A 12,931-nucleotide genomic window follows, 5' to 3' on the forward strand; every position below is an offset into this window, starting at 1 on the left:
TTCGATTCTCGTTTTTAATTCTCGACGATCCTTATTTCGATCTCGCATTTGACTGATGGACATCACGAAAAATTCAGCCTTTTATACTCATCTACCCCTTCTCCCTGAATGACATCATCTATCCCGAATGATCCAGAATACTCTATTGATATTATTTATCATGAGTTATATTTTCCATCGTGAATGCTGCCATCTACTCGCACATTCTGGAATATACTAATCAGATAAGGATTATTGCTTGAATTTTTTTTCGGTGAATCATTTTTCCATTGAAATCTCTGCTCATGCTCGAGTATAAATAGAGCGGTACTCGTGTGATTTTTCATTGATTTCCTAACCTGTGCACAATTACGATCTATACACAATGGAATCAAAAAAGTGTTTGCAACTAATAAGCTTGATGAAAAAAGCCTATAAATTATTAAAAAATGCATCCGGTGATCAAGTAGATAAATGGATGAAATATGGAACTCGTAATATCAAATTATTAAATAAAATATTGAAAAATTGTGATCTATCGAGTGGTGAAAAAACGAAAATTCAAACAACTATATCATTGCTCATATCATTGCGTGAAAAATTCAAGAATGATCAGAGACGTGGTGGAAATATTGGCGCGCGTGAAAAAACGACTGATCGTATTCGCTGGGTAGATCTCGAAACAGCTTTTAACAGTCGTATCCGAACCGGTGCAGTGGTGAATCTCCTTCACAAGGATCTGAGATCATTCCTGTATGATGCAAAAGTATCCACAGTTAAAAGATTAGCAAATTTAATACAAAAAGTGGGAAATCTGAAAGTGAACGTTGTATTGGCGTGTGAATTTTCTACAATGAAAAATGGTGAAATAATCGAAGAGAAGAAATTTTTCAATACGAGAAATGAAGCAATCCTCGCCGCTACAGACATTAAAAGATGGTTCGATGAAAATGTAACGGATCAGCTGTTGACGAAAATTGAGGAATTTCAAGAACGTGATTCCGGTTGGTCGTTGCGTGAAATCATAAACCTCGTAGTCAATATCAATCAGTACTCACCGTTGCGTGGAGCTTTGTCAACATTTGTTACGTTGCCTCACGACATACAGAAGAAGAAGGCTGTCGTAAATATAAAAAACGATGATGAATTTTGTTTTCTGTGGGCTGTGACAGCAGCCCTTCATCCAATGCATAAGAATGTAGATAAACTTAGTTCATACTCCCAATATTTATCAGAGCTTAAGCATGACGGTATAAACTTTCCAATTACTTTAAACAGTATTCCTAAATTTGAAAAAATGAATAATTTGACAATCAACGTATATGGTATTGAAAAATGCAAACAAAAAAGTGAAATTGTACCGTTATACTTGAGCAAAAATAAATCGGAAAAACCAACGATTCACCTTCTCATGGTGGCGAGTAATATTGGTATGGAAGTGGATGATGAGAACAATTTCCAACCAATTTATCACTTTGCTTGGATTCGTAATTTGTCGCGTCTACTGAGTTCACAGGTAACAAATTATAATCAACACACATGGTTCTGTGATAACTGCTTGAATCACTTCAAACTGCAAAGTTCTTTTGAAAATCATAAACGCGATTGCTTGAGTCTAAATAAGGCGAAAATGGTGTTACCGGACGAAGAAAACAAAATATTGAAATTCAAAAATTATCGGTACAAAGAATCAGTACCATTCGTTGTGTATGCCGATCTCGAGAGTATTCTCGAATCAACTGGAAATGATATACAGTGTCAAAAGCATGTCCCACACAGTGTAGCGTATTATTTACAATGTGCCTTTGACGAGACGCTCTCAAATTTTGCAATAAAACGTGGATCTGATTGTATCGAGTGGTTCATCGATCAATTATTGTTAATAGCGCAAATGGTTGATTCTCGCGTGAATAATATCTTGCCTATGAAACCGCTCACAACCGACGAAAAAATAGCGTATAAAAATGCTGAAATGTGTCATATCTGTGAGCAGCCATTCACTCACACTGATGTGAAGCACCGTGATCATTGTCATTTTACTGGTAAGTATCGCGGTGCTGCGCATCAAGGGTGTAATTTGAACTATACCAAGTCCCACACCATTCCAATAGTTTTTCACAATCTCTCCGGCTACGACTCACATTTTCTCATTAAATCTCTGGCTACACGATTCGATGGTACGGTTAAACTTCTTCCAATTAATAAAGATAGATATATTTCTTTCACAAAATACGTCTCAGGCACAAATGTAAATTTACGCTTCATCGATTCATTCAGGTTCATGCCAAGCAGTCTTGACAAATTGTCATCTTACCTGAATGACCATGATAAATCGATTACCCGAAAACACTGTAATAGTGTGGAGGAGTTCAAAATGCTCTCAAGAAAGGGAGTATTTCCTTATGAATACATTGATTCTTGGGAAAAACTCGATGAAAAGCAGTTGCCATCAAAAGAGCATTTTTATTCAAAACTCAACAACGAGGAAATCTCCGACCAAGACTACGATCATGCAATGAAAGTTTGGAATGCGTTCAAAATCACCTCATTAGCTGAATATTCGGATTTATATTTGAAAACTGATGTACTGCTTTTGGCTGACATATTTGAAAATTTTCGACGCAACTGCTTTTCTACTTACAAATTGGACCCTCTGCATTATTTCACGGCTCCGGGACTTGCTTTTGATGCGATGCTCAAGTGTACCGGAGTGGAGCTTGAGCTTCTCACTGATGTTGAGAAAATTTTGTTTATCGAGAGTGGTCTTCGCGGTGGAGTAGCACAGTGCTCGAACCGATATGCTCAAGCAAACAATAGATACATGAATGAAAAATTCGATCCAAGCAAAGAGGAAACATATCTCATGTACTTTGACGTGAATAATCTGTACGGTGGAGCTATGAGTCTGTTTTTACCCTATGATGGTTTCGAATGGATATCGCATATAGATATATTCAACGTTCCAGATGATTCGCCTATTGGTTACATACTCGAAGTAGACTTGGAATACCCTGAAGAACTTTTCGAGCTACATAAAGATCTCCCACTTTGTCCGGAACATTACACACCACCCAATAGTAAACAATCAAAATTGATAACGACACTTCATTCCAAACATAGATATATACTACATTATCGAAATTTAAAACAATATTTAAACCTGGGAATGAAACTAACCAAAATTCACAGAATTCTAAAATTTAACCAAGCTCCATGGCTGAAAAAATACATAGATTTAAATACAGAATTGCGAAAAAAATCCAACAATGAATTTGAAAAAAACTTTTATAAATTAATGAACAACGCAGTTTTTGGAAAAACAATGGAAAATGTGAGAAAACATAAAGATGTAAGAATCGTGACAAAGTGGGAGGGAAGGTATGGAGCAAAAGCTCTCATTGCAAAACCAAATTTCCATAGTTGTACAGTATTTGACAATGATATGGTTATAATTGAGATGGATCGCACCAAAGTACTTTTCAATAAACCCATTTACGTTGGATTTTCGGTTCTCGATCTATCGAAAACATACATTTACGATTTCCACTACAATTATATCAAGAAAACATTCGGAAATCAAGCAAAGCTCATGTATACCGATACAGATAGTCTTCTATATCATTTCACTGTTCCTAACATTTATGATTATATCAAACGAGATTTGCAAAAATTTGACACTTCCGATTACCCCAGCAATAACGTTTATGGAATTCCTCTAGTGAATAAAAAAGTTCTTGGTTTGATGAAAGATGAAATGAATGGCAAAATAATCGAGGAATTTATTGGATTACGAGCGAAATTATACGCATTTAAGGTTTTCAGTGAGAATGGGGATAGAAAGAAGGCTAAAGGAATTAAAGGATCAACATTGAAAACAATAACATTTGAAGATTATAAAAAATGTTTATTTGATCACCACGATTCGATAAAACATCAATATTTAATTCAGAGTCAGAATCATGAGGTTTATACGATAAAACAGAAAAAATTAGCTTTGAGCTGGCAAGATGATAAAAGAATTCTGTTACCTCACACAACGGATACTGTACCATATGGTTATAAGAAAAAATAAAAAAACTCATTTTTGTATGTGTGTGTATTTATTCAAAAAACCTTTACAAATCTGATTCATTTATCCATGTATTGTGTGAATTGTCGAAACCTAGCCATTTGACGAGCAGTTTATTTCCACGTTTTCGCACTATTTTTTCCACAAGGTAAATATCCGGATATTTGACTTTTGTGAGCTCTTCTTGATAGAAACCACCTTCAATTGGTTGATTCTGGTAGTCCACAAGTTTATATGTAACAGGATCGGTATTTTGTATCATACTTATGGTAAATATTTCGGTTGTCCAGTTGGGTGTATAACCTTTTTCGAAAACATGCTTGTACTTGCTGATTCGAACTCTATCACCAACTTTAAACTTTACTTTTTGCGTACCACTCACGCGATAAACTCCATAAATATTGCGTAGAATTTTTTTCTCATTTTGAACGTTTACATCTTTAGGTTTCATCTTTATTGTTCGATGTTTGCTGTCATTGTAACTTGAAATCAGATCATCCAAAATGTCTATCCATTTGTACGTACCTCGCAAACTAAATTGTTTCCACATTTTACTTTTCACGGTGCGATTGAAACGTTCGCATATTGATGCTTTCATATTGCTAAATGTAGAGTATAATTTAATATTATAACGTTGTAGGAGGGCTTTGAATTCATTATTATAAAATTCTTTACCACGATCGACATGTAATTTTTTTGGTACGCGACCCTCGGCAAGTATAGTTGCTAGAGCATTCGATACATCTCTGCCATTCTTACTCTTGATCGGCATCGCCCAAGCATACTTTGAAAATATATCAATGATCGTAAGTAAATATTTGTAACCGTTGTTGTATCGCGCATACGCAGTCATATCCACGAGATCTGCCTGCCAAGTTTCATCTAATCCTCGAATATCCACACGACGACGAGGATAGTTTCTTCTGGCAGGTCTGTGAAGCTCTTCCACCACCACTCTTTTCTTCTCACTCATTCTAGTGCGTTGATCCAAAATTACTTGAAAATTGCGAAATGCTCGGATTCACGATTCGTTTCTCGTTTATTTTTGTCTGAAAGTTCGCTATCATCAACTCGATGTTTTTGGCTTATATTATGGATTTTTTCCAATGCTATCAGTCTATCTTCCAATTGTGCAATGATTTCAGAATTACGCATCGTCAATTCTGCTAGTGTATCCTGATTAATACGTTGGGTGTTTAAGTTGTCATTAAAATTGTTTTCGAGAGCTCGAATCATGGTTTCATGATCATCCAGCTGGTTTCGCATGGAAGATGTAATTGTATACACGAGACGTACTTCTTGTTTAACAAAATTTTGCATTAATCGTACAGTAACAGCATCATTCTCGAGTTTAGGCTCAGCAAGATTACACAATCTCTTATTATCTATATCATATTGACCATCGAGCGTAATTTTAAATCCATTACCAGGAGGACCACGGCTCCCCGGAGAAACACTCTTATTCGACAATTGTCGTCCAAACACGTCGACACTCATGATTTAACTGAACTCGAGTAGTGTGTGTACTACCTAATAAATAATTTGAGCTTCACGCAATTCCTCGATGATGGAAATTATTTCATTGACGTGACTTGCATTGCCTGCAACTTGTGAAGCATAAAGAAGACGCAGTCTATCAACTAGCTCATTAGGGTCATCCCAATAAACGTAATCCAGGGTACTATTTCTTTTGAAAATTTTATACCGCGGTAAGCTTTTACCCAATCGTTCCGAGTGTCGCGTTGGTGAGGATTTTCTCATCGGTGAATCAATCATTTGAGCAATTATATTTTTGAATTTTTTACTATTATCATTGCGAATTGCGTGATCATGAATATAATGTTTTCTATAAGCGTTTGTCGAATTGAGAATTTTGCGATAATTTTCTCTATCGTTTGTCGTTATTCGAGATTCATCGGGGGATTTTTTAAACAGCAATTCCAATAAACCCTCACTTTGATCAAAAGTCTTATCACCGATACGAATAATATTTCGCTCAAACGTAATTGGTGAATTTCCGATCATTAAACGATTTCCCTGTAATTTTCGTACTCCATACGATGTATCCAGCTCTTTCTTTTCCACCGTGTCAAACATATTTAAGTAATTTTGAGACAAATCATCACGTTTAATACTATCATCATCATCCTCAAAACTAATATCCTCTTCCGAGATATCCCCGTGAGCCGTTTGAAACGAACGTTCGAATTCATCATCTTCGTTATCGATAAATTCATCTTCTTTTTTCACGGAAGACTCCTCATTCGGTTCTTTCTTGATAGCTGATTCCTGTTTTACTGACTGATCAACCAACTTCTCCAAAGGATTCATTACGGGTTTGAAAATTTCACTCATGGCTTTCTCAGCCGTCATTTTCCCCAATTTCAACATTTTGTGTTTTCGTCGAATCGCATCGCTCGCGCTGGCAATTCGGCGTAAAATGTTTTTTTCCTTATTCAGCTCGGCTCTGTGCATATTCACACTTTTAAGGTTGCATTTCAACTGTGCGATAAAGTTTGAAATTATAAATATATAAAGCAATCGAATCCTCTCCTGTAACGACCCTTGTTCAATTCACTATCCTTGTCTATTACCACGAACCCATATTTATTATCATTCCAGCACTTTGAACATAAACTTTTAAATTGTTTGTAAGACATGTCGGTATTTACGTGATCATCGTATATATGTTTCAAATTCATTTCATCTTGCTTAAAAATAACCAGTAAATTGATATTATCACGAACGAGATGTTTTGGGATACGTGCATACGTTTGGCAGAGGTAAAAGCAGTCTACGTCTTTGTGTCGTCCCATGCAGAAAAATGCTCTCACATTGTCCTGTTTTTCACAAGCGATATCATCGAAAATCATGAGGGAATTTGGTTGAGCTTCTTCCGGTTTGATTACTAGCTCATGATCGGTGAAGGGAAAATATTTCACTCCTTGCACAGATTCGAGTAAGCGTTTGAGAAATATGTACTTTGGCTGATTCAAAGACTTTGAATACACATACACATTCTCAAATCTCAAACCGTTGGGATGTGTAATGAGGGTGAGAAGCGCGTTGGTCTTGCCACAATTCGATGGACCACAAAATACTGCACGTATACTACTTGGTAACAGCTCCCCATGACGTTTATTCTTAGCATCATGTTGCACGAACTCATCAAAATTCTTTATAGATAATTTGATTGGTTGATTATTAAACCTCATCATGATCATGACTGAGAGAAATAGGTATAAGTACGTCGCTTATAAAGACATTTCTCAGTTGTCATCGAACTTTCGATACATACACACGAAAATGGATAATCGAGATAAAAATCCCATAACTCAGAGCATGAAGGAATACTTGAAAGATCAATTTTATCGTGGAACTAAGAAATCTGACTGGGAAGCTAAAACAATAACAGGCAGTGAGCCATTTTCAGGAAGCGTTCAGCCTGGAAAATATGGTGCAGTAGGTGATGAGAAAAAAAAGTATAAATAGGATGTCTAAAAACGGTATCTCCTCAGTAATGATCGAGCGTCGGAAGAAACGTGGAAAAGGACTTATCAACGATCTCATCAATAAACTTCCGGTTGAACTACATTTACCTGGCTATCAATATTGTGGTCCTGGTACTAAACTGAAACAGAGACTTGAACGAGGTGATCCGGGAATTAATGCGCTCGACGCGGCTTGCAAAGAGCACGACATTGCGTATTCGAAAAATCGAGAAAACATCGACGCTCGACACGCAGCGGACAGAGTACTCCACGACAAAGCTTGGCAGCGTGTTTTTGCAAAAGACGCAAATTTCGGTGAAAAAGCTGCAGCTTTGGGCGTTGCGAATATCATGAAGGCTAAAACCAAACTCGGTCTGGGTGTGAAGGGGCGGACATTCAGTTCAGGTGCAAAGAGGATGCAAGTGAAACCTAATAAGAAAAAGATAGCGTTCAAACGGATCGTTGATGCAGCTAAAATGTCAATACGTCCTGGAACGGTTGATCCTATCAGAACGGCATTAAAAAGTGCTCGTGATGTTGTGAAAAAAGCGGGTGGAAAGAACAAATTTCAATCACCTCGGATCCTACGAGTACCCGAGAAAATTGGGGGTTTGCTACCATTTCTCATACCACTGTTTGCTGGGCTAAGTGCAACAGGGGCTCTTGCGGGGGGTGCAGCGGGTATAACAAAAGCCATAAATGATGCGCGAGCTGCGAAACGTCAATTGGAAGAAAGTAGACGACACAATGAGACTATGGAATCTATTGCTTTGGGTAAAGGACTCTACCTGAAACCCTACAAAAAAGGTCTGGGATTGCATCTGAAACCCTACCCAACAAAAAACCTATAAGGCTACCACACCGAGCACTCACCGATACAGATATCACAAAATATGCCAAAGCTATGAAAATTCCACATTTCCGTGGAGTTTATATGAGAAACGCGTTACCACGGAATGGACCACGAAAGTACGAATCTGCCGTTGTCAATTTGGATGATAAGTATGGTCCTGGCACACACTGGGTTGCATACAAAAAAATCAATCATAACGTCGTTTACTTTGATAGCTTTGGAAATCTTCAACCACCGCAAGATCTCATGAAATATCTCGGTGTTGGTAGCATTGTCAAATACAATTATAAAAATTATCAAGATTATGATACAGTGGTGTGTGGTCACCTGTGTCTTAAATTTCTTAATAATGAACTATAAAAAGTATCTCACAATACGTGAAGTACCAGTTAAACGTCAACTATCATGAGTGATTCTTTCACATTGACTCTCTCGGGAACGAGCTCTATTCTAGAGGCTCACTATTTCCCACCTATTGAACTATCACCATTCAAGAACTACACTCTCGGGCTCGTAGAACTGCTCACATTTAACTCAATTCCCAATATCGATGTGGGGAATAACAAATTTTATGTAGGGCAGGAAGTCATCACAATACCCACTGGGAGCTATGAAATTGAGGACATCGAGCGTTACTTACAAAGTACACTTTCAGATAAGAATATCTCCATTAGTCTAAGACCGAACAACAATACTCTGTGCAGCGAGATCAAGTGCAATCAACAAATCAATTTTATACCCAATGATTCGATTGGGCGTCTGCTAGGCTTCACCCCGCGCAGACTAGAAGCCAATAAAATACACAAATCAGAGTTACCGGTAACGATTCTCAAAATTAATTCGCTACGAGTCGAGTGCAACATTAGCACGGGTGCATATATCAATGCACAACGAGTACATACGATCCATGAATTTTTCCCAGTCGTTCCACCGGGATATAAGATCGTTGAAGTACCGTCACACGTCATTTATCTTCCAATAGCCGTACAGTCAATAGATCATCTACAACTTAAACTTGTGGATCAAGACGGTCAATTGGTAAATTTTCGAGGAGAAATTATAACAATACGATTACATGTAAAATCAGCATAATGGGAATAGTTTTTGATACAAGAGTTGTACGAAACTATAAGAGTGAATCAAGATGTCGAGAACCAATCAGTCATCGAACATCTCTCAAGACGGTTACACATCCGAGAGAACCAATCCCAAGATCTCTCAAAAATCTAACACGTCCAAACATTCAGTTTCTGAAAAAATTGGGTCTGACAATTCGAGCAGTTGGAAGAAGAGAAAAGTAAAAATTCATATCTGCGGTGTTATTGTAGTTTGCTTTGTACCATGGAGAAAATTCTAGAAATACAGAAACCTATTATCTTTGATGAATCTATTGCGCACTATGAACTTCACTCACATCAACCATTCGCATCGGCAACTTTTAATAACAACGATGAAATTCGAATCGCCGTTCAACATCAGGACTTGTGTCTCCTACCAAGTAGAAGCTTTCTACATGTTTATGGTAGACTAACGAAAGTTGATGGAAATGCTGTTCAAAATACAAAATTAGTTAACAACGCCATCTGCCATATGTTCGAAGAAATACGTTATGAACTCAATGCTATTGAAATTGATCGTAACAAAAATGTCGGTCTCACAACACTTATGAAGAATTACGTGTCTCAGAGTCCTGAACAAATGTCTGTGATGGAAAATGCTGGCTGGTTGAGTAACGATGAGAGTACATTAATCGATAATGATGGTTACTTTGACCTATGTATTCCATTGTCATTGATACTGGGATTTGCTGAGGATTATAATCAAATCATCATTAATGCTAAACATGAACTGATTCTCACGAGATCAAATAACGATACCAATGCCGTTGTACAGACTCCTCCAGCTGAGCAATTCAAAATCTCATTGCTGAAAATCGAATGGGTGGTACCGTACATAAAAATTTCAGACCAACGAAAAATTTCATTACTCAACTTCATTGCAAAGGATCCACCAATAGCACTGAGTTTTCGAACATGGGAATTGTATGAGTATCCACTACTACCCATGACGTCAAAAAACGTGTGGGTCGTTAAAACATCGACCCAGCTTGAAAAACCTCGATATGTCATAGTAGGATTTCAAACAGCGAGAAAAAGCACTGCTAATGCAAACGCGAGTCATTTTGATCATTGTAACCTTCGAGACGTTAAACTATTTCTAAATTCTCAATGTTATCCTTACGGAAATTTGAATCTTGACATTGCTCATAATCAATTCGCTCTATTGTACGATATGTATACGAGCTTTCAGGCCTCCTATTATGGTAAAGAGCCTGAACCGATGTTGAACAAAGCTGATTTTATTAAATACGCTCCACTCATTGTGATTGATTGTTCGAAACAAAACGAGTTTCTGAAATCAGGATCAGTGGATATACGTTTGGAATTTGAATCAGCAGGTGCTTTTCCAGCTCAAACCGCAGCATATTGCTTGATTCTACATGATCGAATTATTGAATATAATCCAATAAGTGGCAATGTTAAGAAACTGGTATAACTTGTGTATTATCGAATCTAATAAAATGTAAAATTTTTTTATGAAAAAAAATCAAGGAATTCTTGGAATTGATTATTTTCCGTCCCAAACACCCGCATTTACATGATCAAATTATAAAATTTAATTAGAAACGTTCGAAAATGTTTAAGGATAAATAAAAAACAATGAGTTTTCATATGTTTTTTTTATTCTTGTTACATTATTACTTCATTAGCAATTATCTCTACAAATTCTTTCAAATTCTCCATATCACGGCGTAAGCTGCGAACATGTTTGTATATAATCTCAATTGATCCACGTATGTCATCACATCGTGCACAAAGTACTTTTTCTTGTTTCACTTTTTCCAAATTTCGTTGAAACTCCAGTATGTCGTGGATAAAATCATATATTCCGTCAGGCGAATCACTTCCGAAATGCTTTGATATAACATCATCATAGCTACAGAAGTATGGTGGAAGACGACACAGAAGCTTTATCTCGTCTGGTGTTGAAGCGTTCATCATGATGACTCTATTAACTGCGCTTAGAACTTGCAACCTCTTTATACCATTACCCCTTCTCTCAAAAACATTCTGGAACATTCGAAATGACGTCATCTGATTGGTCATTTCGGTTGGATTCAAATTGCGCCATCTACAGATCCAACCTTTTTCCGAAATTTTCAGTCGGTAAAACAGGAAATGGTGTCTCATAGAATATTTTGAAATGACGTTCTAGAACTTTCAAAATGATGACGTCATCGTGACAATGACTCAGCAAAAAAGTATCCAGAATTTTCGAAATGATGACGTCATCGTTCCAGAACATTCGAAATGATGACGTCATCGTTCTAGAACGTTCGAAATGATGACGTCATCGTGACAATGACTCAGCAAAAAAGTATCCAGAACAAATGGTGTCTCATAGAATATTTTGAAATGACGTTCTAGAACTTTCGAAATGACGTCATCGTTCTAGAAGGTTCGAAAGTCATCGTTCCACAGCGTTCGAAATGATGACGTCATCGTTCTAGAACGTTCGAAATGATGACGTCATCGTTCCAGAACATTCGAAATGATGACGTCATCGTTCTAGAACGTTCGAAATGATGACGTCATCGTTCTAGAACGTTCTCGAAGGTTCTGACTGGCTTCGTTAGGTGACTCGCATTACCCCGCAAGATCCAGAACATTCGAAATGATGACGTCATCGTTCAAGAACATTCGAAATGATGACGTCATCGTGACAATGACTCAGCAAAAAAGTATCCAGAATTTTCGAAATGATGACGTCATCGTTCCAGAACGTTCGAAATGATGACGTCATCGTGACAATGACTCAGCAAAAAAGTATCCAGAATTTTCGAAATGATGACGTCATCGTTCCAGAACATTCGAAATGATGACGTCATCGTTCTAGAATGTTCGAAATGATGACGTCATCGTGACAATGACTCAGCAGAATATCCAGAACCCGCCTTGTATATCTACTAAGGATCTTCAAAGGCTACTGTCGTCACCTGCTTCAAGTGTCAAGAGAAGGGCCATTACGCTTCGCAGTCTCATGAAACTAAGGAGAAATCTTTTCCTGGGAATAATAATAAACTAAACAGCGAAAAACGAGTTGTTGTGTGCGATGTAAAGTCACCTTCTGGCATTTTATGGTATGGAAGTAAGCAATATCGTTTTCATTTTGATTCAGGTGCTGAATGTTCCTTGATTAAAGAATCTATATTATCAGTATTTTCTGGAAAAAGGTTAAATAACGTTGTAACATTAACTGGAATTGATCAAACAAGTATAAATTGTACTCCACAAATTTTGACAATTATAAGCATTGATGATATTACATTGGAAATCCTTTTCCATGTTTTACCAAACCATTGTTTGAAAAATGATCTTGCTATTGGGCGAGAAATTTCGCGTCACGATCTTACGATTCTTATATCTTCTAATGAATTGAAATTACAAAAAAAACGATCATATGGAAATTCTAGAAGTA

The 12,931-nt window shown here is 37.1% G+C and overlaps 1 protein-coding gene across 1 annotated transcript; it reads left to right on the forward strand.

The window, feature by feature from the left end:
- The first annotated feature begins 331 nt into the window (after window positions 1-331).
- LOC122416761 (uncharacterized) lies at window positions 332-3,176 on the forward strand. The gene is made up of 2 exons (XM_043429807.1): window positions 332-3,056; window positions 3,169-3,176. Exons 1-2 carry the CDS (start codon window positions 365-367, stop codon window positions 3,174-3,176), a joined length of 2,700 nt encoding a protein of 899 aa, XP_043285742.1. The 5' UTR covers window positions 332-364.
- Window positions 3,177-12,931: the final 9,755 nt, after the last annotated feature.

This window comes from Venturia canescens, chromosome 10, assembly GCF_019457755.1.
Source record: "Venturia canescens isolate UGA chromosome 10, ASM1945775v1, whole genome shotgun sequence".
Classification (NCBI taxonomy): Eukaryota; Metazoa; Arthropoda; class Insecta; order Hymenoptera; family Ichneumonidae; genus Venturia; species Venturia canescens.

Coding starts and splice junctions, on each gene's coding strand:
- LOC122416761 (XM_043429807.1), top strand. CDS start 365: ATGGAATCAAAAAAGTGTTTGCAACTAATAAGCTTGATGAAAAAAGCC.